This window comes from Acomys minous, assembly GCF_964271855.1.
Source record: "Acomys minous genome assembly, chromosome: 1".
In the NCBI taxonomy this organism is placed as follows: Eukaryota; Metazoa; Chordata; class Mammalia; order Rodentia; family Muridae; genus Acomys; species Acomys minous.
In genome coordinates this window covers 25,420,872-25,447,722 of record NC_140483.1, presented here as the reverse complement: position 1 = coordinate 25,447,722, position 26,851 = coordinate 25,420,872, and the positions used below count along the sequence as shown (strand labels likewise).

Sequence of the window (26,851 nt, the reverse complement as noted above, 5' to 3'; positions counted from 1 at the left end):
AGTTTGAAATGTAAAGTGCAGGCTGAAGGACAGCTCATGCACTAAACTGTTGCGCAAACAGCCGGACTCAATGGGCGGGCTGGGGGAGGAGGAAGAGCTGGACATGGTGACACTCATGTACTTGTATTCCCAACACTGGAGACATGTCCCTGGGACTTGCTGCCCATGTAGAATAGCCAACTTAATTGAAGAATACTAGTGAGAATTTCAAATAAATAAGGTGAGTGATGGATGACACCCGAGGAACAACACCAACAGCTGACTGCTGATCTCCACAGCACAGGCTTGAGCACATGCATGCACCCATATAAACATGCATGTCAGGAACACACACACACACACCACAAAGCCAAGCACATTGTAAATAATAAATATATAAGTATTGCTGTGCATCAATTTCCTTTGGCTGCTATTACAGTTTCAGTATAATAGTGCTTCCATGGTGTATTTTTGAGTATGGGGATGATCTAACACTGCTGCAAGGTGCTTTTTGGCTGCCACATCTCCATTAGGAGTCTATGACTTGTAGTTAGTGGGATCATATAGATCATATAGCCTTGCTCTCGACTACAAAGGATTCTGAAACACCAACAAGTGAGGAGGGTGAAATTCCTGTAACAGATCTGTGTGAACAACTTGAGGCAGATTCTCACACAGTGGCTCACCATGGTCTCAGCTCTCTCTGTCCTGTGGGGATCCTGAAGTGTTGGCACGTCTTATCTTATACATGCTTAGAAACACAGGTCCCCTCCACTCCAGCTTCTTCATTAAGCACTGCCTGCATCCATGACGTAGCCCCTTTGGAAGCATAAATAATCGGTATTGGTGCCATTCTGGGTGAGCTGGAAAGGGTAGACTAGACCACTGTCAATAGTGGATGCAACTGTCGTGAAAGTTCTGGAGTACACACTTGGTGACAGTCTTTTATCACCACAGTTTTTCAGTTTCTCTCCTTAAAGTCTGTCCTGGTTGGGAAAAAAAATCTATCTGGGTCTTACAACCCATGCCATCAAAATCATCCCTTCTCCTTTCTGATCCATAATTTTGGTGGTCTTCATTGTCAAAAGGTCTCTATCTTCCTTTAACCAGACTCATGTAAACTTAATGATTATTGTTTGGTCTTAACAGGTTGCATAAGTGTAGCAATATTCTTTCCAGTTTATACGAACTTTCAGAAACACAACTTTGAAAAACAGTACTCTGATTTTAGCACATGCACCAAGTCTCAATAAGCAACATGGCACAGATGTCATCTGAGGTCATTCAGTTGTCTCCCATATCTCAATTTTATTGGCCCCAGAGAATTTTATTTTATGTTATATAATATTTTGGGATTCTTTCCTCTTCTTTTAAACATACTGAAAACTAAGTACCACTGCTTTGTCTTGTACAGCAGTTTCTCACACTTATTTCATTATTTCCTTAGCATAACATTCTAGAATATAGTTTAAAGGGTTTTTTTTATACATGAAGCTTTTGTGAATTGCAAGGGGTGTGACACAACCCATCACAAGTTGAAAATATTGTAAGTGAAAAATGTTCCCTTAAATACACTTATCTACCAAAAGCATTGGCTGGGCAATGGGATCTTTTTTTCCCTCAGCTCAAGTATCAAAAGATAAGAAAATGTTTGGGGTAAAGCAAAGACTTGTTTGTTTCTTTGTTTGGTCATTTGCAAACTCTATAGACTCCATGAGTCTAAATGCTGAGAGACATTGTCTCTGAAGGCACTTGGGTTTCTACTACATTTGAGTTGTCTCTCCTGGTGATCCCCACTCTCCTTTTTTTGTACTGGCCTGAAGGTGTCTATGTGCCCCTCTATACTAAGGACTGAGTAGTTTTCTAGCCATAAGCATGGACATACTGAATAGAAGCCCCTTCCTTGCCTTGGTACAAGAGTACAAAACTTCGGTAACAGGGCTCCTCACTTTGGTGCAAAAGCACAGAAACAGGTATTGGCTGCTTGGGGGTTAGCGTTGGACTCTCAACCCTCTCTTTCCTTGTGGTATAACTAGGAAAGGAAAAACATTGCTGGAAGGGTAAATGACCTACTTTGCAGGAAAATAGAAATTCACTGCTGGAACAAGCCGCACAATGAAAACAAACAGACAAACAAAACAAAACAAATGTGCTTGCTATATCTCCCACTGTTCTCATCCTTGGGCCCACAGCCTCACAGACATCTCAGATTAGCAGCACAACACACTATGAGGCACCAGTGATTTCCTCTGCTGTTGACATGTCTTATGGGAGCTATGGGACTCTGCAGCAGGCCAGCTTCAGCCACTTAACATTTAAAGATTGTTATGTTGAACCATCAGAAATCAGCTACTGTTCCCCCTACCCCCCATAGATGAAAGACATGGTGGCTGAATTACATATCATCTTAATATATCATGGACTACCCAGAAAACTGACTAAACATTATCACAGGCTTGTCTATGAAGATGTTTCCAGAAGAAATTAGAATTTGATCAGGTAGACTGTGTAGAGCAGATGGGGCAGGGCCTAAAAAGGACAAGAGGTTGGAGGAAAGTTGCGCGTGCTCTGCCTGCCTGTGTGATCTGGGACACTTACCTTCTCCGCATCTCATCTTCAGCTGAGGCTGGGCTCTGCACAGTTGGCTTCCTGGCTCTTGAGACTATCCACAGGCAGATGAAAGATCGTGGGGCTTCTCGTCCTCCATAATTATAGGGGCCAACATGTTATAGTGCTCATTACTTACATCTCTTCCTGGTCTATCAGCTTCCTCTGAAGAAAGTAAGACTACAGGTTCGAGGGTTTCCTCCTCAACAGAAGTGTCTTCCCACTAGGAAAAAAAATCACTGTCTGAGTTGGCTTGGGAAGCGAGTATTCAGTTACTAGAATGTTCGGCTTAGCTGAGAATCTCCATCTGCTAACATCACATGTGGGGGAAACACATTATCACTTAACACTAAATTACACAGAACGGAATCCCATCTTCCTTTGAGGATTTCAAAGGCACTCGCAGTACTTCAGGGTTATTATTATAATCCCACTTTTCAATATAGAACATCAAAGGATGTGTGGGGAAGCCCTTTATAAGGGGCAAAGAATTATGGGCATGTAGAATTCCATCATTTCCATTTTTTTTAATGAGAAGAAACTGTATTGGCCAGATTCATGAAGACGTGATATGTCCCAAAAGATCCTTTTGGGGTAGTAAGTGACATCAACTCATTCATACATCATTTACCTCACCCTCCTGAAAGCAAATTCAAGAATATTAAGCTGGGCATGGCAGCACAGACCTTTAATCCCAACATGAGGGAGGCAGAGACAGAAGCATCTCTGGGTTTGAGGCCAGCCTGGTCTAAAGACTGAGTTTAGGACAGTTGAGGTACACTGAGAAACCCTGTCTTGAAACACCAAGAGCAACAACAACAAAAATATGTACAAGTTCCTGTCTCCATTTTTGAAGGCATTCCTAGTGAGTGTATTTTACTCTAATTTTAGCATCAAAACCACTTCAGCTCTGAAGTCTCTCAGTATGCAGCAATGACTAAAACAAGGTGAGTGGTAACAGGAAAGCATCACAACGACGGGAAGTCCTCTGCTTCTATGAATTCAGTGATCGAGGAATCTGGAGTTGGAACCAGCAGTGTTCCTGAAGGCCTCTTACAGCTGTGGCCTTGGGAAAGCCAATTACCCTAGCTGAAACATGTTTTTTTTCTCATGGATGATGAAAAGGCAGTAGTTTCTAAAATCCCTTCAAGGTCTAAAATTTCTATGATTTTTTTTTTGCCCTGGTCCTCTTCTTTTGAAATTACTTTCTCTGTTTTCCTGGAAAGTTCTTGAGCTAAAAGAAACTATATTTCTGCAGTAAAATGGTATTGAGTGGGACTTTTCTCACTGTCCTAGGATGCTAGCTGTGTTGAGAACAAGGAATGAGAAGTATCTCCTCACTTTAGAGTCCCCAAAGCCTCCTACTGAATATGTCGAAAGAAGGCAACATCAGTCCAAACCCTCAACCCCATCAGTAATGAAATGAGCTGATGCTTTGGAGCATCACACTGGTGACTTAAGAGTTACATCAAGGGTGACAGTTAATGCAGAAACTCACAATGGGTCATATTGCAGAGAATGTGACTGTAGAGTGCTCAGTCCTCAGTCACAAATGGGACATCTGTATCACATCCCTCTCCCCAAACTCTGGGACCATTTGGAAGCCAGAGGTCGGGAAGGACAAGAGGAAAAAATATCTCCTGGATATGAGAGGACCACCTCACTCATGACCTCACAGAAGCTGTGATTACCTGTAGTCAGTGTCCCAGGATGGAACTTGGGGGAGCTCATGAGTCCGCATTCCTAGCTGAGCAACTATTGACGGTGGCTTCTTGACTGGAGAGAGGTAGTTTTCTTTAAGAGGATGGCATCTGGTAAGTTGAGCACACCCTGGTGGGTAGCCCACACCAGTATGTATATAAAGCAGAACAGATTTACTCTGCAGGTTGTTTCAAAGAGAAAGATTCAAGTGGGAACAGAAGGAGGTGAGTCACGGATTAGGGAGAAGTTAGAAGGAACAGTAGGGGACGAATGTGATCAAAAGGCATTATATGTATATGCCAAATTCTCAAAGAATTAGCAAAATAGCTTATGTACTCTGAAAGGCCTTTGGACTGGAAGTTGTGGGTGGGGGAACTATTCTACCAGGTGCCTTTCCCTATATCAAATCATGGGGACTCAAGAGAAAGAATGATTGAGGAGGTTGATGGCTTCTGATGGAAGGGGCATTTCACTATGCAGTTGGAATTTAGTGTATGTGGAGCTGTGGGTGGGCTTCAGGCTTGAGGAAGGGAGATGGACCATAACGATTTTGAGTAGGTTTCTTTGAGGACTCACAGGAAATTGATTACTATTGGCTGTACTGCCCTAGAACTAGGGATGGAGAGCAGCTGTGGGGAGGCCCAGTGGGAGAATGAAGAGATAGAAAAAACAGTTGCAGTCACCCCAATGACACTTCGGTCTGGCAAGGATTAATGTGATTCCTGCATATAGTGGGACTTATGGGAAATCCCTGGGCTGGGGTCTCCATACAAGAAGGGCTCTGTCAGGGCAGCAGTTTGTCAGGAGATGACCTATCAGGTGAACTGCCCAGACAGGCAATGGAGGAGTACAGTGGTACCAATGACCTGAATGTCTTCTCTTCATCTTCTTCCCGTCCCTGTGCTTGGACTCCAGGATATCGAGAAACAAAATAAAAAAGGTGGTCGGCTGAAGAAGCACCCAGACGCCCTCCTCTATAGGTGCTTGCTATTTTGTCTGTGTGTGTTTATTATAGCTGAGGAAACAGAGGCCAAGGCTTGGATTTTTAGCCAAGTATCTGACTGTATCTGATTGATCTATCATATATGCTATTGGATTTCCCCCTTCATGGTTTTGTATAGTTCATTTTCTCTGGCCTTCTTCAGTTTCACAATCAAACGAGTAAATATCACTTCATTAGCTATAGAGACGCTCTCTTTGTTTGTAAGCCCTGCATGTGAGGATCCAACAAATCGAGATTAAAAAGCATCTGGGAAAACCTTCCATCTGTACTGAGCACTCTTTGTGCCCCTATTCTCTTAACAACATAGTGGAACAACAATTTATTCAGCATTTATGTTATTTTAGGCACTCCAAGTGATGCAAAGACTGTCCAAAGTCTGGCCTGGGAGATTGCTCAGGGGTTCAGTCTATGGTTTTGCAAATAAGAATACCATAATTGAGATTCTCAGAATCCATAGAAATGCTGGGTGGGAGTGATAGCCCATGTGTAATTCCAGCATTGAAAAGCAGAGACAGGAGATACCAGGACCAAGTTGGCTACTGTGAGTCGCTGTCTTGGTGAACACTGGATTTGACTGAGAGATGCTTCCTCAAAAGAATATGATGGATGAGCAATCCAGAAAGATTCTTGACACCAACCATGGATGTCCACATACATATGAGCACATACATAAACACAAATGTATGTGCAACATACAAATAACATCTATGTAAAAGGAAAACAACAACTATACTATGTCATTTTATATAAGGTGCTCCAGCATTTGGATCTCCTGTATATACCAAAAGATGACTTCATATACAATAAGCAGTTCATGACAAGGTGATGAGAAAACTCTAACCTTACGATGTAATGCATTTTAACCAGTGTTACTTTGAGAAGATGTCTTCATTAGATACATAGGGGATTAACAAAGAAGAAAGGATAGTCCCTAGATAAACTGTAAGGAGGAACCTACACTTGAAAAATTTTTACTTCATAAAATTTGTTCCTGGAAAGTTACAGCCTTTGAAGACAAGACAGACCCAGGTTAAATTCCCAGGTCTCCCATTTGTTGCCTGGGACAAATGATTCCTAAGACGGCGTGGGGTTACCTAGAACCATACACCCCAGAGTGGCTAAAGGACCATCAGCAAGTTCCTGACTTCTTCCCGCTACTCTTGGTCTTAAGTACAAATTTATCTGATTTTTATTATTCTTATTATATATAGTTTTAAATATATATGTAAATGTGCATATTTGTTTTACCTAATTTGGTTTTAATAATCATAAATATAATTCTGTGTAAGTTAAAGAGGACTATAAATTATGTTACTGTCTTCAACCCCAGTATCCTATAATTTCCATCATTAACATTTTGGGGGGTGTTTTTGTGGAGTACTCTCTCTCGTACTTTCTCTTCACTTGGACAACATCTTTTACTCATTACTCTGAAAATTGCTTTTGCTTCGTTTGAGGCAACTTTCGTTGCCAGAATGGCTGTGTTGAGTGGTGCAAGGGGAGTTGAATAATGTATTGTCAATTTAGTTTCCAAGGCAAAACTCTGGTCCTTTGAATAATTTCTTTCCCTCTGGGCATTTGGCTTTGCAAGTGGGATGAGAGAGAGCTACTTGCTGGACTACGGACTGTTCATGATGTCACCTTGAGAGCTCTTCCTGTTCAGAGCGAACGCACTGTCTGGGTCAGTAGAAAGTCACATGTCAGAAGCTGTCAGCTCTCTCCCCATCACTCCTTATGACTTAAGGTTGTTGGCCAAGATCCCAACATCTTTATCTCCCAGAGGCTGGATGCCCCGGCAGTTTTGCTTCCTCCTTCTCTTTCTGTCTCCAAAGCTGTCCTCTTTTTTGCTATTTTCTTTTAGGACAGTATTGTTTGGTGAGTTTCAGAATTGTCTGTCTCAGCAAAAATTTTAGAAACCTGAATTATAATAGTGATGACATCAGAATCAATGAGACAGAAAAAGAATCTATATCTGCACTTGATTTGGATCAGAATGCAGTGGGGACTTAGTCATGGAAGTTGGAGTGCTATATTCCAAGGATCATCAGAAGCCACCATCTCCTTTGGTTTTCAGCACAGATAAGGACCTAATGTTTGTGAAACGATGTCTTCTAGTTTTCTATTTTAGAATAATAATGACAATAACATTATGAATGTTTCTGGTGTACCAAATTCTATTTGGAACATCTCCTACACATTTAATCTTATTTGATCCTTATAACAATCATTTCTGGGAAAAGAAAAGCATGTTCATGAATGTCAAATGACTTTTCCAAAGCATCACATTTGTAGTGGCAAAGCTGAATTTGAACTTAGAACCATCTTCCTTTGGATCGCGTGCTTGAATTTTACCCCAGTTTTATCAAGTAAGAGAAATGCCTGATCAGACTTCATGCAGGAAGAATAAAATCATTTGGGCTTCCCAAAACCTTAGGCCAGGGGCACAACGAGAACTTTCTTCTAGCACATGATTGGGTAAGCCTGTTGCATAAGAAAAGATATTGGTGTAGTCAGCTTGTTTCCTATAGTCTATTGAGAAGCAATCAATTGTAAAGGCAATAAAATGTTTTATATGATAAAACTATGTGTGGTGGTTTGAATAAGAAATGGACCCATAGGCTCACTGGGCCCCCAGAAGGTGTTCCTGTCTCGGAGGTTATAGAACCATTAGAAGGTGGAGCCTTGTTGGATGTGTATGTCACTGGGGCAGGCTTCCAGGGTTTATACCCTTTCTCCACTTCCTGTTCTCAATCTCTCTGTTTCCTGTGTAGATAAAGATGTGATCAGCCTTCTTCATGCTCCTGCCACCACGTGTTTCTCTTGCCATGTCTTCTTTGTGTTGATGGACTCTGCCCTTTTGGAACTGTCAGCCAAAATAAATAAACCCCTTTCTCCTCTGAATTGCTTTTGGTCAATTTATTTTATGATATCAACAGAAAAGTAACTAATACATCATGTTAACATTACTCTCTGATTATTTTCATGGAATCTGAGCATCTATTCAAATTTTGATGTTAGAAAAATCCAAATACTCAAAAGTAAAAGAGACTTGAGACGTCTTTACTTGACAAGTCTTTATTTTCTTTTTTCTCCTTGATTCCTTGATTCCAAATCTCTGTTACACTTCTTTGAAATGTGTCACGGATCATCTGTTTGGAACTCACTAGCAATCAGGATTTCTACTTAACATGACAGAGATGAGGAATCAGACATGTAAATGCACAACTACAGGAACATGTTCACACTGCTATAAACATGTTATGTGCCAGTTGCTATGGGAGTGTGGAAGAGGGGCCTGATTTAGCAGGAGAGGACATTTAACTAGGTACAGGAGAAAATGACATTTGGTTTTCTCTTGAAGAGAAGAAATAGCAGTTCTAGCAGTTAAGGGAAATAGCATGGGAATAGGAAGAAGAGGGGGAAGTCTAAGTCTCTGGCAAGCAGGTAAAGCATGTGACAGATGTCTTCCTGTAGCTAGGGTGTGGAGAGGATGCTGACAGAAAGGTCAGTTCTGAGACTAGAAATGTATATCCTAGGACGAAGACTTTGAATGTTATCTAGAAGACAAAGGGAGTCATTGAAGGGTTTTCAGGGTCTGATAGGAGACCGTGAAGAGGGATCCATGAGGGAAGACACACAGAACTCAATACCATTACTACTGAGTAGTTTCAGATAACAGGATTTGTTGAAAACTTGGATATGATATTGATGGAGATTGGAAGATGTAGAGGATAAAGCCCCGGTTTCTAGCATGGGCATCTTAAGCATGAGGTAGAGGATGAGGGAAAGAAGAGAAGATTTGCTCCCATCACTGGAAAATTCTAGTTGTAAAACTCCAGCACTTGGGAGGCATAGGCTAGCAGATGGATCTGTATGAGAGTTTGAGGCCTGGTCTACTTATTTGAGTTCCAGACCAGCATAGTAAGATCTTGTAAAACAAAACAAAACAAACAAACAAACAAAAAAGCAAAAAAAACCAAAAAACAAAAACCCAAAAATCTTGAATTGACTTTCAGTCCCTCAGATTAACCTTAGTCTCAACTCCATCATTGCTCCAGCACTAGATTATAATATGCTAAATTTTAGATAAACAAAAATATAGCAATAAACTTTGTTATACAACATGTCCTCTCTCTCTGTGTGTCTCTGTCTTTGTTTGTCTCTGTCTCTCTCTGTCTCTCTCTGTGTCTCTCTGTCTCTGTCTCTCTCTGTCTCTGTTTCTCTCTGTCTCTCTGTCTCTGTCTCTCTGTCTCTCTCTCTGTCTCTCTGTCTCTGTCTGTCTGACTGTCTGTCCGTCTGTCCCTCCCTCTCTCTCTCTCTCTCTCTCTCTCTCTCTCTCTCTCTCTCTCACCTTTTCCCTTTCTTCAGTATTTTTGCTCTGGAGCTTACTAGCATTACAAAATGCCAAGATTCCTTTCCTATGGTACATTTAGCACATGAAGATAGGCTTAATGTCTGAAATTTTAATAGCAACAAATAAATACAATTCAGCAAGTACACATGCTGAAAGGAACCAGATGAATTGTGAAAAATCAACTGAGCCCTGGCCCTCTCTTTCTTGTATCCACCGGTCTTTTTTGTCGCTGTGTGTTATACATCTTGTCACTCATTGCAGAAAAATGACAAGGAAGCTGACTGAAGCTCTGTTCCCAGCACAGCACTCCCTGCCTCAAAAAACCCATGGGATAAGAGAATCAAATACGGAGTTTGCTGAAGGGCACAAATATTGGCAGTATTTGGCTATCCACATCCAACTTAGTGACATTTGGCGAAATGTGGAATGCCAAAGATGCCATTCACCCTGAGCAACAATTGTTTGTGATTTTTCCCTCTTTTGTTCTTTTCTCCCCCCCAAATATAGCCCATATTTTGACTTGCTCAGTTACTAACTTGCACCGCAGAACGACGAGATAGGGAGAAAAAGTGGCTTTGTGCGGATAGCATGGCTTGGCGAGATAATGACAACCACTGGCTCTGCCAACACAGTTCTTGCTTAAGAAATCAGTGCAGCTTTAATCTGCATGTCTTCTACTTCCTATAAACACTAGCAATTCCCAAGGTCACTTGCAGCTGGGGCGGGGATGGCAGGAAGGAGTAGTGGATGCAATTGCAGGGAACCTTAGTCTTTCTTCTCCTATTAGGTTGTGACAGCACCCACAGCTCTTGCTGTAGGCCTGGCTGCCTCTGCACTACTCACCAGTTAGCATAGCTACCAGCCAAGGTAACTGCTAACCTCACAATGGCAATCATGCTATGGCCAACCAGGTAAACCACAAATTCATGCATTAGCATTGCAATTCTAAGTCTGGGCTAAGGTAATGGGGTCGCAGGAAACCCAAACATATTACTTAAACCGTAAGTAATCTACACACATTCCCAAACCTCTTTGTCAAGGATGTCTTCCTGTTGGATTGTCGGAAAGCCCAGGCCAGGAAATCAGGCCCTAAGCAGATTAAACTTCAAGTACCACCCAGGCACCTACCAGCTGGGGCCCAAGGCAGCTTCACTGAAGTTGGACATTAGCTGAACACATTCTCTGCCCAGCAGCTCTGTGACTCCTGTTATGTCACCTAAGTCCTAGTCCCCACCCCCACCTCTGTCACATAGCATAGTCACAGAGTAAGGGAGTCCATTCCTTACAGTGCAGGGCTCCTCCTCCCTCAGAATCCAGCAGGAGTGCTGGTATCTCACTTTGTCCCTTAGGCCAGGCTAGTAGGGTTCTCCTGACTATCCTTTTAGTTTGTAAAAATACACTGTAGGCCTTCTCTATACTTCAATCTATATCTTAAATTTTCTTTTCTTTTCTTTCCTTCCTTCCTTTCTTTTTTTTCCAAGACAGGGTTTCTCTGTGTAGCCTGTCCTGAACTCATTTTGTAGGCCAGGCTGGCCTTGAACTCACAGAGATTCTGCCTCCCTGAGTGCTGGGATTACAGATGTGCTCCACTGCACCCAGCTTGCATTTTAAGTCTTTCTGCAACCAGAATGTCATTTTCAACATCTATTGAAATTAACTATTTATCAACAAAACACAGCCTATACTACCACTTTAAAAATCTATGAAGAATGTTCAAAAATAGAAACAGACATAAGAAGCGAACATGTGTTCGAGGTGGTGTTCTATTTACAGTTAGGTTAAACAATTTGTCCTAAAAGGTAAGTTTCAGGGTCATTTTCAGAAAAGCTAATGTTAAGTAGAAAAAAAGATAAGAATGGGATGAGTTTTTCTAAGCATGGGGGCCAAAGGTCAGATAGAAGGTACTGGACAGAACCTACTCTCTCTTAACAAAAAAAGACAGTGAGAGATATGAAAGAAAGGAGAGAAATAAGGAAGGACAGCAAGGAGAGAGGGAGGAAGAGAGGGATCAAAGGGGAAACTTAAATAAATGCCATCTAAATTCTCAATGCAAGTTAAAGATGCAGGAGGAAACCGCCTCCCTTGACTGAGGAGCAGCCCAGGAGTGCTGAAAGTTCTCTAAAGCTACATCCTCCCACCTGAAAGCAAAGCACACTGGCTCTCTGCTGCAATCCATTTCTATACCTGCCTCCCATTCTCCGCATTAGGTTTTGGGGTGAGGTAGGGGAGAAGATATTGGGGGTTGCGTTTTACTAGTGTCCCACAAACTGCTTAGGACACATTTTCATTTGATTACCAAAATTCTCCCACATCATAAATAGTACTACCGTATCAGTACTTTAGGGATGAAGACACAGAGGCCAAGAGAAGCAAAGCAAAGTTGCCCAGGGCCATGAATTAGGGGCAGAAATGTGGATTTGGGTCGGTCTGAATTCAAAGCTTCACTGTGAACACCGTGGATGCCTTGCAAATCCGCATTTATTCAGGACTCGCATCAATATTAAACACCCTCCTTCCCCAGCCAGGCCTCTCCCTTGTTGCTGGGTGAGTGACTGTGCTGTTAGTCACCACGGTGGAAGGAAACCTTTGTGACAGTTAGTGGTCTGTGTGCATGTAGGGGACGGAAAATAAAGCAAAATCGGCTATTTGCATAAATAGAACCCACTCAAATGTCAGCAAGCACACGCTAGCAACAAATGTGGAAACAAGGAAGGCAGATACTATCCCTCTGCTTTGCCTCACACTCACCCTTGTCCTCGCTGTCTCTGTCCCCATCTCTGTCAGGGAGCATGTCCTGTCAGATAAGCCCTAGCCAGACAAATATTGTCATTTGACTTCAGCCCTTCGCTCTGATCCAGATCGGATCCAGGCTCAGGCTCAGCAGCCAATGGTGAGTGGAATTTGCTTTGACATGTACCTGGCTGTGATAGCCAAGTCCCTGCCTCTACCCCTGCCCCACTTGACCCCCTCCCATGGCCTCATATGTCAGAATGTGACATCCCAGGTGTCAGCTGTTACACTGACTGCACAGAGCAGGGGAAAGATGGACAGTGACAGCAGAGACTTTGGTACTCGTTCCATGGCACCAGGAATGGGCTGCTGCCTGGGAGGAGGAAGCTGGATCTACCAACCACCTGCCAGAGAGGCTGGGAGAGCACAAGCCGCCCTGGCTGCCATGGAGTCTGGGATGCCCGTGCTAACCCATTGTTCTCTCCTTGGGTCCTCTCCTAGGAAAGACTGAATCACTCACTATGAATTTGACCACTAGCAGCATTTTCTCTGTCTGGAAGAGGCCAGGTGAGTGCAAGGGTGTAGACACAAAATTACCAAAGACATCACAGATCAACCGTCTTAGACACAAACCAGGGAGAAGCAGTCAGAAGCCAGCCGTGAGCATTCAGTGCATGCAAACTGAAGCAAGTGCTTTGTGTAGCTTCAACTTAGGGGGAAGAAGTATACTTCAAGACTCTAAGTAGATACCTGTACCTACAGATGGTACTAAGCATTTCATGCACTTTAGTTCTCTCTCTTTTTTTTTTATTGATTAGTTCACCTGTGTGTGTATGTGTGTGCCTGTGTGTGTGTGCACATAGGTGCATAGATGCTACCATGCACATGTGAGGGTCAGAGGACAACTTTCAGAGGTCAGCTCTCTCCCTCTGCCAGTTTGGGTTCCAGTGATCTAACTCGCAGCATCAGGCTTGGCACAGTGCATACACTTTAACCCACTGAGCCATCTAAGCTCTACTTTTCTAAATGCACTTCTAAATGTAAACTAAAATTGAACTCACACATTAGCCAGTGTAAGGAATGAACAACGATTCCCCGAAACTTTTAGCAACCTCAGAATTATATTTTTATGAGTACAGGAATTTTCACAGTTTGAGCAGACGATCTGTGGCTCTTCACTGCCCTCTCTGAATGGGCACCTCACTGTGTTTATATTTTGAGTCCATCACTGAGTGAAGAAATGCTACTTAACCGTAAGCTCTGTGATACCACGTCAATCTGACAACTGAGCCAGCTAAGTCTTAATGGGTAGGTAGTATATAAAGGGTGGAGACACCATACAAAGGGACGATTCATGTCCTGGCTGGATTAGAGCTGATGGTATCAGACTTACCATGCTACTCAGAATGATGCATGCATTTTTGGAGTATTTTGCTGAGCATTTTTAAACTGTAGGGGATCACAGGTAACTGAAACCCTGGGGAGCAAAACCTTGCTAAGGAGAAACTAGAGTACTATAGTATATGACTTTATTGTTATAGCACTAGTGCAAGGTTCACACAGGAACTTGCTTATGATTATATATACATTAATTCATACATATTATTAAGTTGCTTTCCTGGAAATCTAATTTGGTAAACTCTATGACAACATACCTTTCCTTGCGTATAACACTTTGTTTGTTTGTTTGTTTGTTTGTTTTATATGTGTGTGTGTGTTGATTTTGCTCTTCCACCATTATGTGTCCTTGAGGTCCAACTCAGGTCATCAGGTTTGGCAACAGGTGCCTTCACCCAATGAGCCGTCTTGCTGGCCCCAAATCTTTCTTTACATGACTCTTCTCAGTTGGAGCACAGAGCACAGGCTTGGGCACTTCTTGGTCCCTTGCCTTCATCTCTCCCAACATGTTAGGACAAATGCAGAGACAGGTCAGCCCTCCTATTTCCTGAGTGCACACACCCCAATGGCAGCCCAAAGGACGCCATCTGTGCATATACCACGGCATTTGTAAGCCTGTGCAGGTTTCTGGATGAGCCATAGGACCAGGGTTCTATAAGGTCAGGACCTCACCATGATGGTATGAGGCCTGTGGTTGGTGACTGCATGACAGGGCGATGAGTGGAATGACAACAGGCTCTGACTATTTGTCTCTGTGGACTGCCAGGAACAGCATACATGGCAATCCCCAGAGTGTAGAATTTTAAGGAAATATTTAGGACTGTCATGTAGTCATCAGTGTTCCATTTCACCAACTGAGCATATAAACTACCTGTTAAAGTTAATTTTATAAAACAGTGTTTGTTCCTCTCAGCTTATTTATTAACCCGGCTATCACACAAATAATTGAGATTCTTTTATAATGCAAAGCTCCACAACTCAATCTTGAGCAGTTTGAGTCTGTTCTTAATCGTCGATACTATTTCGTCTTACTCCCAGAAAACATCCCAGCTGTACTTGCACTTTGTGGCTTTCCTTAGACCTCTACCCATGGCCGAATTCTCTGCTTCCTCTCCTAAGCCCTCCCCCCTTGGCTGGCAGGAAGTCCATTTCTATTCTCTCCCCTGCTCATCAATTAGCTGTAACCTGCTTTATTGACATAATAGGGGGATAATTGGGGAGCAGAGTTTGCACAACATTTAGACAGGAGATCAGAATTTAAACTTCACAATATTATGCTTACAACTACATACTTTGTTATTATTACTGCCGTGTAAAGAAGAAAATTTTATGTATAAACATCAGGCTTTCTCAAGAATAAAAGTTGGTAAGGCTATATGGATATATTTATGTATTTCATATATTGTCACAAATGCATAAAAATATCATTGAGCACTTAAAGAGAGCCTTTATCCTCATGATACTGAGGCCAGTGGTTGGTGGGAAGCCCTGATTGGATGCAAAGACCTTTGATTGAAGGTCAGGCTACCCGAGACCCAAGTTTGAGCCCACTATTAACATCTATGTGACTCTGAATAAGTCACAGCATCTCCCAGCATGATGCTGCCCCCTCTGAGGGACAGAGTAACAGTACCCCTCGTAGAAGGTTCTGAGTGCAAAACAGAGAAACACCAATTCATTCATCCTTTACATAAGGGAACTAAATGAAATGAGTTTGTATGCCATTCAATTCTGCTTCCACAGGAAAGTTGCCTGAATCACAAACAAGCAAGCAAGCAAGCAAGCAAACAAACAAATGTGCCTGGAATAACATTTTTTTCTCCCTTCACTTTCCTCTTCTCCCCTCCCCCCTCCTCTTCTTCCTTTCCCTTACTTTCTCTTCCCTTCCCCTCTTGAGACAGGGTCTGGATCTGTAGCCCAGTCTGGCTGCAAACTCAAGCAAATTGTCGAGCCTCAGCCTTCCAGTTGATGGGAGAGAACATCCATACTTGAAGACAGGTGTCTCTTAAATAGATAGCACCCTACAAGATCCAGGTCAGATTGGATTTGAGGTAAACCCTGGAAAATTCTGTTTATCTGTCTATCTATCTATCTATCTATCTATCTATCTATCTATCTCTCATCTGTCTATCTACCATCTATCCCCTATCTATTACATCTATTCATTTCATCTGTGGTCTTTTGTGGGATGTTTCCATTTCTCCCTCCACCATGCTTCCATTTCTGGCTCTGAATCTCATCCGGTGGAGATCTACTCGGAGTGGTAGACCCATACTCCGCCAATTTGTCAACGGGATTGCCATCTTTAACTTAAGCTCCCTTGCCCGCCCTCATATGCACACTGATTTTTCCCATTAGGTATATAAGGCCAGATACAGCTTAGGCAGCAGACATATTTTGCTAAGTTTAAAGTATGATTTGCAAGCACGACAGGCTCAATGGAGTGAACACCAGAATGGGTGCAGGTGCACCTGCAGCAGCCACTGATTTGCCTAACTCTTGGCCTTCATCCCATTTCTAGAACCCAAGTTCAGCTTGTTCCAGAAAAGGCATATTCATAGATAGTTCTGCCAGCCCCAAGAGATTGTGGAAGGTTGGCAATAATGTGAGTAATACTGTGTGTGTGTGTGTGTGTGTGTGTGTGTGTGTGTGTACAGTAACTCACATGCTAAGGGAGCCAACAAGACACTATACTATCAGACAATGTTGTAAAGGTTGTCTTTCCAAAATCAAAGTGCAGCGGAAAGTAAACATGCACAAGGGGAGTGGCTTTAGCAGCTCTCATTAGGAAAGAATGATTGAGCCAGGCACATCTCACAGCCTGCACACACACACACACACACACACACACACACACACACACATACACACACACACACAGATCTCAGACTCCAGGACTTGAAAATATGAATTCAGTGGCTCAGCGCTGTGTGGCAGTTGGAAGTGGGCAGTGGTTGTGGCTTTATAGACAGCAACTTAGAGGAACTTTGTGGCTGCCAGGTTCAGCTTTCCAATCTTTTCCTCTAAGGCAAACTTAAAGTACATTCAAGGAGCCATGGCATAGGTTTCTGTTATCTTGTCATATGTGGGACTCTCTGTTTTTTTTTTTGTTTTTGTTTTTACTTATTTGAACATGTAAAATACAAGCTTTTATTCCAAACCTACACGTTTTGTAACCTTGTTCTCAACAGCAGAGATAACTTCCATAAGAGCACCCAAAGAGGCATCTGTATAGCAACTGCAGAGTCAAAAAGATGAGATGGTTTAATGTGGCATGCACCCCGCTCACCCCTTATTCTGATGCTCTCACCCCCCTTCCCTGAGGAAGACTGGCTTTTTAAAATACTGAACGTCTCGATAGGAAACCTGCTGAATATGCGAGAGTGAAGTTTAGTAGGGTCTGCTCTGTGCTTGGTCTCCTTGCTGCCAGGAGGGACACCTGCTGTTGCAAAGAATGACAGTCATATAAAAAAGAAAGAAACAGCAGCCGGGGCAAGCATCACTGGACTGGCTGCGTTGTGCTGAGAACGCTCTGCCTAGACCCACCCAGCTTGGGCTGTAGCAGTATCACCCACCTCCTATAGGGATGTGGAGGGGAACTGCTCAAGAGGAAAGGAAGATTGAATGTGCCTCACGTACTCGCCACCTTACTCTAAAATGACATTGTGTGAATCTGGTATAAGCCATAAACTCAGGGGGAAATGTGTACTATGAGGCGGAGGAGACAGCGTAGGCAATAAAGTTCATTGTTTTCGTTAGGGTTTCTATTGTGTGATGAAACACCATGACCTAAAAGCAAGTTGAGGAGGAAAGAGTTTATTTGGCTTACCTTTCCACATTGTATCCATCACTTAAGGAAGACAGGACAGGAACTCAAACACGGCAGGAACCTGGAGGCAGGAACTGGCACAGAGGCCATGGAGGTGAGCTGCTTACATACTTGCTCCACATAGCTTGCTCAGCCTGATTTCTTATAGAACTGAGGACCCACAGTGGGCTGGGCCTTCCCCCATCAATCATTAATTAAGAAAATGCTCTACAGGCTTGCCTACAGCCTGATCTTATGGAGGTATTTCCTCAATTGAGGTTCCCTCCTCTCAGCTGACTATAGTTTGTGTCAGGTTGTCATAAATCTAGCTGGCACATGTTGCTTCATAAACATGGGGACCCAAGTGTAGGTCTCCAGCACCCATGTGAAGAGTCTGGGTGTGGTGGCCTGCATCTGTAACTCCACCCTGAGGTAGTGGGGGCAGGTAGAGACAGACAGATCCCTGGAACTCGCTGTCCAGCCAGTTTTTGGTTGAGTCCATTGAGTTCTGTGTTTAGTGAGAGAACCAGTCTCTAAAAGTGAGGTTGGGGGCAACTGAGAAAGATGCTCAAGGTTGTCCCCTGGCCTTCACATGCATGTGCAAGCACACCCGCATGCAAATGTGCACACCTACATGAACTAGTACACTGACATGAATATGCACACCCACACACATACATGTTACATGTAGATTTGACTGAGGCTGGCCTTAGAGTCATTGCTCTGAACACTAAGTAGGTTCATTAGTGAGTCAAAATTAATAAATTACATTGGAACAAACATTTATTATAAGGACTCGTTGCCCATGATCATGAGCACTCACAGATCCCACAATCTTTTTCTGCGAGCCTGAGGTTCAAGGCCCTTGGAGGTATAGTTTCAGTTAGGTCTGATGGTCTGAGAACCAGAAAACCAATGGTACAGGCTTTCAGCCCATTGGAACCTTAACCACCAGGTCTTCAGATGATGTCAATTCCAGTCTGAGGGCAGAAAAACTAAAGCTTATACTTCAGCTCCAGCCCACAGCAGAGAGATTCTTCTTTCTTTGGTTTTTGGTGGTTTTATTTGGACCCAGTGGGTGAGCTGTGGCCCACTCATTCTGGAGAGGGCTCTCTGCTTTACCAAGCCCACTGCCAAACACGTGTCTTTTCGGAAAACCCTCACAGGCGCACTCCGAAATGATGAACCAAATATATGGGCAAAATGTAACCTAGCCAAGTTGACATGAAATTATCACAAGCACCCATCTGTGAGAGAGCCCTAAGGGCCCCTGGAGGAGAACACCAGCTAATTGGAGTCAGTGTGTAAACTATTACATTTTGGTCAAAGTGTGCTTTGGTTCCCGCCCCCACCCCCCGCAGTGTTTCCTCTCCCCCCTCCAGTGTTCTTGTTTCTCATCCTTTTGCTGTGGAAGAAATGTGATTTGTTGGGGGTGCTTGAGGTTATTGCAATGTTTTGTGACTAAGAAGGTAAGTGCTGGCATCTGTGTTTGAGGAGAACAGTGACCAGAATTTCTGGGATGTCACACATTTTCTGGTCTGTTCCAACTTTTAACAACAGCATTTGCTCTTAATCTAGGTCAGTCACCCCTGACTCACTTCCTGGATTCCTGAAATCATGAGTCTAAAGTGCTCCAACAGCGCCCATAGCTGGTTGTTCAAGAGGCTTTTCTGTATCTTATAGAAAAAAAAAAATCAGTTCTTCTTTGTGAAAGACTTCCAGATGGCAAGGGCTGGTATTATGGAGACAGGATGCACAAATCCCTAAAGTAGGTCCTTTGGAGTAACGGGAACGGGGTCATTCTGCCTGCTTTGCTGTGGTTTCAAATTCTTGTACTCTATACACCAAGGACACAGCATCATATAATAGCCATTGCTTTATAACAGTGGTTCTCAACCTTCCTAATGCTGCAGCCCTTTAATACAGTTCCTCAGTGTTGTGGTGACCCCAACCATAAACTTATTTTTGTTGCTACTTCATAACTGTGATTTTGTTACCGATATGAATTATAATTAAATGTTTGTGTTTTTCAATGGCTTTAAATGACCCTTGTGAGTTGTTTGACCACCCCCCTTGCCGGACAGGTTGTGACCACCAGTTTGGGAACTGCTGCTTTATAATATCCACAGGATCCTACAAACAGTGCATCAAACTGCAAGGCATCGTTTCCAAGCTGACACTGACTTCAAAGATTCCTTTACTCCTGGGGCCAGGACAACAATGCAAACATGAGAACCCGAGTTCAAATCACTGGCACGCACATAAAAAGCCCATCTCAATAAGGCAGAAAGCAATAGAAAATGTGGTGCTCTACGCTGGCCTCCACAAGCGTGCATACATTCATACACACACACACACACACACACACACACACACACACACACACCTGTACACTCATGTGAATGCACCACAAACAGATGCACAGACAGACACACAGACATTCACACACACACACACACACACACACACACACACACACACACACACGCACACACACACACTCACAATTCCTTTCCCTACTGACTTTTAAAGCATATCCCATGGCCGTTTGCTTGCTCTTAACTGCTCTTTGCTGTAATATAACAGCAACAGAGTTTTGGTCCAATGAAATAGCACATTGAAGCCTTGTCAGTGGAAGACCTCAAAGGGTGACTGACTCTAGCTAAGGACTTAAAGACATAGATGCAAGTTCAAATGATAATCCTATTCAAACTGATTGCTTTTCCCTCCAGGGGAGAATAGATCTGACGGTGCCAAGTTGCTACAAGTGGTTGTTTCTCCTGCGGGGATGGTACCACACTGGGATCACCTGAGGCAAGGGTTTAGGTTTGTCTTTGCTGTTTACACATTGATCAATGGAAATAAATGTGTCATCTTTGCTGAGTGGGAAACTGGACCCTTTATTCCATTGATGTAGCCATTGTGTCAGCACCCAGATATCTGCCAAAGAGCAGGCTTCTATCATCTCTCTGGGTTGTTTTGTTTACTTGATTGCTTAGTGCCTTATCCATGAGGAAACTCTTAGGGAACTGTTAATTAAGTGATTCTAAGAGCTTCATTATTTGTGTCTACACACACACACACACACACACACACACACACACACACACACACACACACACACACTTTCCAGATCTGCTGTGTTTCTGATTTTTATGTGTCTTTGTTTCTATATCCCCAACCAAGCTAAGTCATTGCCTAGAGGCAGGCTATGTGTCTTTCTGTCTCTACCTTTCTGACTTTCTATCTCTCTCGGGGAGTCTCTCTCTCTCTCTCTCTCTCTCTCTCTCTCTCTCTCTCTCTCTCTCCCTCCACATCTCCCTCCCTTTTTACCTCCCTCCCTCTCTGCCTCCCTCCTTCTCTCTCCTGTCTACTTCTATTACCACACTAAACAGATGATCTGTGGACTTCTCAGTGTTCTGTCCACTGGGAGAATTTCTCCACATCAGTGCATTGCAGAGCACTAAGTGGGAGTAGTACCGGTGCCAGCCACTGGAGATTTGCAACCATGTACAAAGTTCAGCCTAGCCCCACCTCAACTCACCATCAGGCATCCCTCAAGCATCCAGACGCACATAGGCACCCACGAGCTAATGGAGACACCACTGTAGCAATAGGGGGATAAATTGGCGTCTGGGCTACCCACTCATGCAGAAGACCATGTCCTGTGGGCCCATCTGTTTCTAATCTTGTACATAACACTCTATCTTAGAAAGAGCCAATAGGGGGGAAAAAAAGAAAGGAAAAGAAATGGGCAACAGATCCACCAACAAGTCTGCTGTGCTTTGAACTTTGGTGAGTCTGACTGAACCTAACTGATGATAGAGTGTCTGGCCATCCGGTTATTTGGTATATTGTGGGCAGGCACTCCATCTCGTTTTGGTTCCTATGGTATTCCCTATTCAAGTGGAATATGATTCTCTGGATGAAAGGCATGCTTCTGTTCCACAAATATTTGGTTTCTTTTATGATACTTTTGCTGTGACTTACAATAACTCCACAGAGCATCTTTTCCCAGCAGAGATGTCTATTTTATCACAGGGATTGCTGCATTATATGGTCCAATTTTCAGAGTTATTTTCATAGTAACCCAAAACTTGTATGGAGCCTTTATAGCCCAAGGGTTCACTCAAAGCCGCGAACTTCCATGTTACTTGGTAACAGTCAGAGCAGTATTCCCTATGGAACCTTCTTCTGGGACTCAGCAAGATTGTCAGGTGCTACTATTTTTCTCAGGGGCAGGAAGTAGAATCTGGCATAATCATCCGCTGTCTTTGGAAGGGCATCCTTATCAAGCCCCCACATCACCGTACTTCTGCCTTATTCATAGGAGTTCTAGATATTCATAAGTTTTATCTCCTACTTTGAAAGCACAATTATTATATTAAAATCTCCAGCTTATTTGCTAATGTCTGGTACTTCTTAACACAACTTTATTAATGTCATGGATGAATGGGACATATTTTGGAATGGTTAATCTAAGTCCCTTCAGACTCCATGAAAATAGAAAGTAGAATTAACATAGTTCAGGGCAAGATTACAAATGCACATTTGTCAGTGCCATGTGAATACAGACTTATTATCCTTCATACCATGGAAAAGAAGATATTTGGATGTATAGCATACACCCGAGGCTATGTTAATATACCTTTGCAAAGATTCTACACTCATCACAGCAGTTGTATTTGGGGGTTACTATTCTTGACCCAGCAATTGCAACTGGGGTTACTATTATTTAAATGAGCAAAAAGTTATGTCTTTCAGCAGTATAGGGCTTTTAGTTTTTATAGGCACCAAACTGGTGAGATAAATGAGGTTATGAGGAATGGCCATCCTGACCTCATTATGGTTTTTAAGTAGCCATTTGTTTGGTTTATTCTAAAATGCTCTTGATTTACTCTTTTGGTAGAGATGTGGAGGTTGGAGGAAGAAAGGCTTCAGCTTACATTTGGTCTGCTTGACTAGAGCAGCTCTTCTTCCGCCCTCCAGGGTCACTTACAATGTGTGTCTTCGAACCTTATGGATTCACTGTGAACCTTCTCCTAACAGCAAGACCACGATAACTAAGCTCTGGGTCCCAGATACCAGTGTCAAATTTAGGCTTGTGCTTAACAGTCCTCCAACTATTTTAGGCTGTCTTCTTTTCTTAAGTAGATGGCCACCTGAGTAAAAGGTCAAGAACATTTCTGAGTACTCGTGGGACAACTACTTCCAGGGTCACAGTCTCTAATATTTGCAGGGCTTTTCCATTGGGAACCTTTATGAAGCTGAGTGATATATCTTGATTTCTCATTGCAGTGACTATCCTAGTCTCTTGTTCATCTATCCTTGGTTTGTTTGAGTATGTACAATGAGCAAAGCTTCCACTGGCCACCTGTTTGTTTCATTCCACAGGGAGGCCATGTCTTAATTAAGAGCCATCTCCATAGATCTCAGAGCGAGATCTATGGCTGAACTCCAACCTTGTCACTCACTATAAGAATTATACTCTTAGGTCTGTGAGATAGTTTCCCAGCTTCTAGGAGACTTCCAGGCAGAAGCAGCTTCTTCTCTCTCAAAATAACTTATTCCATCATTGAACATCCAACTCTGTAGTGGATATAAATATGTTTTTGGTTTGATCCCAAGTGTGGGATGGGGAACAGACTTGTGAGACAACAGGTGATTTTTATCCACTAGAAGATGAACCTCCTTGTGCGGGGGCTTGGTTTTTGCCATTTGAAACACATCTTAGTACAGACTCTGAGAGAGAGAGAGAGAGAGAGAGAGAGAGAGAGAGAGAGAGAGAGAGAGAGAGAATGTATACATACATACACACACACACACACACACACACACACACACACCAATCTTGGTATTGTTTGGCTGTTCATTGCACCACTTCAAGATGCTCCTAGAGAGGACCACTCCAGAGAACACTTCAGAGATCCAGGTTCCAGCTGCTGTTCCAGGTTCCAGCAGCAACTTTGGTGGAATTGCTGGTCTGCTGAAATCCTGCCATCTACGTCAGGGGAATCGCTCCCAGGAACTGAGTCCAAAAAGGTCTACTTCTCCTGTTCCCATTAACCCCTTTTCTCTCCTATCTAGGGTAGGTGGGTTGGAAGGGAGGTATAAGAATTAAAGAACTCCAAATAAAGTAGGTTTGGAAGAGGTCAGAGCCTACACAACTCTGTAAAAATTCTTTCTTATGCACCAGAAATATTCTTCCTGGAATTTCTCCTCATGTAGCATGTCTTCATATATGGGAAGGGAAGGTAATTGCCATGCAAGATCACAAAGATGACTTCCTCTTGTTTTTGAATAATCTTAGAAATAGGCCTTCAAAATCACCAAGTCCGAATGCTAATTAATCTTTGGTTATCTGGAAGGGAAAGAGAATGCATGTGCTCCACTGAGATTAGGTAGAATAATACACCACCAACTGCCAGCCATACAGATAATATACATGTGTTTGGCACGTGATAGTTCCCATGCAAAACACTTGACTCAAATTATCCTCACAACAAGCATTCATTTATGCAAGAAATATTTATTAAGCACCTAAATCATTCTAGAAACTGGGGATACAGCAGTAAGGAATAAAAACAAAAAAAAAACAAAAACCCTGCCCATATAGAGCTTACAGTCTAGAGGCGAGAAGTGGGAACAGGCAATAAATAAAATAATCAAGTGCTCTGTATAGAATGTTAGGTGTTGAATGGTTAGGAAAACAATAGCGTGAGGAAAGAAAGTAGGAAATGGCAAATGTGGTTTAGAGACTATGTTTGAAGGAGGCCTAGCTAATGGGTCACTTGAGTAATACCTGAAGGAGGTATAAGGGAGACATTGTGGATTACTGGGAACTGTCCCAAGGAGAATGAGCCATAAGGGCAGAGACCCTGAGGTAGTAGTATTATCTCTCTTGTACACATGACTTGCCCAACAGCGTACTGCTTGAGGATGGAGCCAGGATTCAAACTCGGGTCCACTTGATTTTAGAGCTTGTTGTTACCATAGAGCTGCCTAGTGACAGAATGTGACATTACACAATATTACCAGTGACGACATAAGATCCCAGGGGAGGGAAGCAACTTGCTCTGATGAGCACACATAGATAATGACTGAGCTTAGACTGCCATGTGGTCACTGGTAGTTCATCATCTCTGCCTACAGAATCCAGACAGTTATCCTCTGGCTAGAACTAGTTTCCAGACCTATCAATGGGCTGAGTAGAACTTGAGGAACAGATATTGCTGATAAGCATCTTGGAGTTCTGTCTTGGCTCAGCTGCACTAAATAATGTCTTTGAGCTCCGAGTTCACTCACTGGCAGCTGTGGGTTAGTAACAAGGCATAGATGACAGAGCTAGGTGCCTCTAACCTTGAAAGTAGGCTCTATGCTTTTCTGTTTATATAGCCTTGGGCAAGTCACTAAATATCGTCGACGCTCAGTGTCATCATCCATTAGAGGACAGGAATGCCTCTTGGAGATGTGGTACGGATTAGACAGAAGGGTACATGTGCAACACCTGCCATGGTGGCTGCCATGTGGGAGATGCTATACTTGAAACCGTGTCCTCTCCCCTATGTGGTTAGTTGTCACATGCATAACTCTTACTTTTTTAACTGTATTACATTTTTTTTGAGAGGTTACCTTATATATGTAGTTACTCACTACGTTTTCTATTATATGGTGGTACACAGTAAATGCTTAAGAGTGGTTATTTGATTGTTGGATTAGTGGAGAAGAGAAAGGAGAGTGATTATTGCTTTGGAACTCTGTCGATTCATCCAACATCTGCTAGCTCCCTGCTCACCAGGCTTGTTCCGTCTGATATGAGCGGCCAGCAGATACCCTCCTACTTCTTGGAAGTCTCTATGCATTATTCCAGAAGACAGGCCATTGTTCAGGTAGAGGAAGACATTTTTTTTTCAGTCAAGAGAAGAGAGACAGCTGTCACCATGAGGATCAGTAGGTTCTCGACATATCCTGGGGAGAAGACAAAACTCCAGTTTAATTCACAACTTTCACATCTTCCACGCGGCCATTCATCAGGACGGCTATCAAAGAGTCAAATTGGCCAATTTCCATTTTTATTTCTATTCCCCACCCTCTGGCAAGATCTCAGTGAGCAGCTAACCAGCTGAAAATAGGAAAAGAAGAGAAAGGCCTGGACTTCGATGACTCTTGAGATGGCTCATCGGTCGCCAAAAATTGAAGTTAGTTTTTCATTCATGTAACATAAAAAAAACCCTCTACTATAAATATTAGCAAGAGTTCAATGGAATAACTTGTTTAGAATGCCACTTTTTTAAAAAAAGTAATTAATTTATAGCATCCCCTACTCAACTTGTTTAATCCTCATAACAACTCTATTAAATAATTATTACTGTCCACATCTTAGAGATGTGGGCACGAATGGATCCTAGAGACATTAACTTGTTCCAGATTACACAGCTGGTGAGACCCAAGCCCAGGACACCATCTACACTCTTGAGTCCAAAATCATCCCTCTACACCTTCTCTGCCTCTGTCGCTAAAAAGATGAGTGATGAATGTTTTCTCCTGACCCTCTTATGCGTCAGTGAAGGCTAACAAGGGGGACCACAGAAGCATCTTCTTTTCTCTGGGGAAGTGTGTACAGAACACCGTACCAATGCAAAAACATCAAAGAGAACATAACTTCCCTCTAGGAGTTAATAATGTACTTAAGAATTAATACTTGTCTCTACATAGGTGAGAAGGCCATAAAGCTTCACACCTGGACCATATGTAGAAGAATCAGGTGTGTGTGTGGGGTGAGGTGGGGAGCGCAGATGCTGAGGATCAAGGGAAAGCAGAGTGTTCGGCACAGTTTGGAAGGGAGTCATCAACTTTGACTTCTCAACTCAAACACTGGTCAAGTTGGGCTTAACCAGCTTTTAACTACTTTTTAAAACTAAATCAGACTGCTAAGCTATGGCATGTGTACATGTGTACCTCAGGAAGACTATGTAGACAGCAAGCACCATTGCATTGAGATGGTAGGACTATACTGACATTTCCCCTCTTTTATGCTATACTATATAGTATTTGTATCATCAGATATGAAGTGATAATTATATGACTTTATTGGAGGCTCGTAAATACCTACTTACCTGGAGCTCTTTCTGTAAGATCCCCATTTGACAATTGATTAAATTGACACCGGGGGAAGACAGATTTCTTCTGAGGTGGGGGCACTAATGATGTTCCTCCAGTGATCTATTGATAGGAGGCACTGGGTCTCGCGGGCTTAGCACCCTTGCACTTG

The 26,851-nt window shown here is 42.9% G+C and overlaps 1 protein-coding gene and 1 long non-coding RNA gene across 3 annotated transcripts in view; one reads left to right on the top strand and one right to left on the bottom strand.

The window, feature by feature from the left end:
* The first annotated feature begins 4,113 nt into the window (after nt 1–4,113).
* On the top strand, nt 4,114–26,527 carry LOC311601567. Its single transcript, XR_014780600.1, has 4 exons — nt 4,114–4,400; nt 12,876–12,941; nt 15,674–15,823; nt 26,296–26,527. It is a non-coding gene; the product is annotated as an uncharacterized lncRNA (long non-coding RNA).
* PBX1 (PBX homeobox 1) overlaps nt 24,094–26,851 on the bottom strand; it is a 309,744-nt gene continuing 306,986 nt past the window's right edge. For both annotated transcript variants that reach the window (XM_084789024.1, XM_084789027.1), the window contains one exon: nt 24,094–25,548. In XM_084789024.1, the coding sequence (XP_084645150.1) occupies nt 25,528–25,548 (21 nt within the window). In that variant the 3' untranslated portion in view covers nt 24,094–25,527. The remainder of the gene's footprint in view (nt 25,549–26,851) is intronic.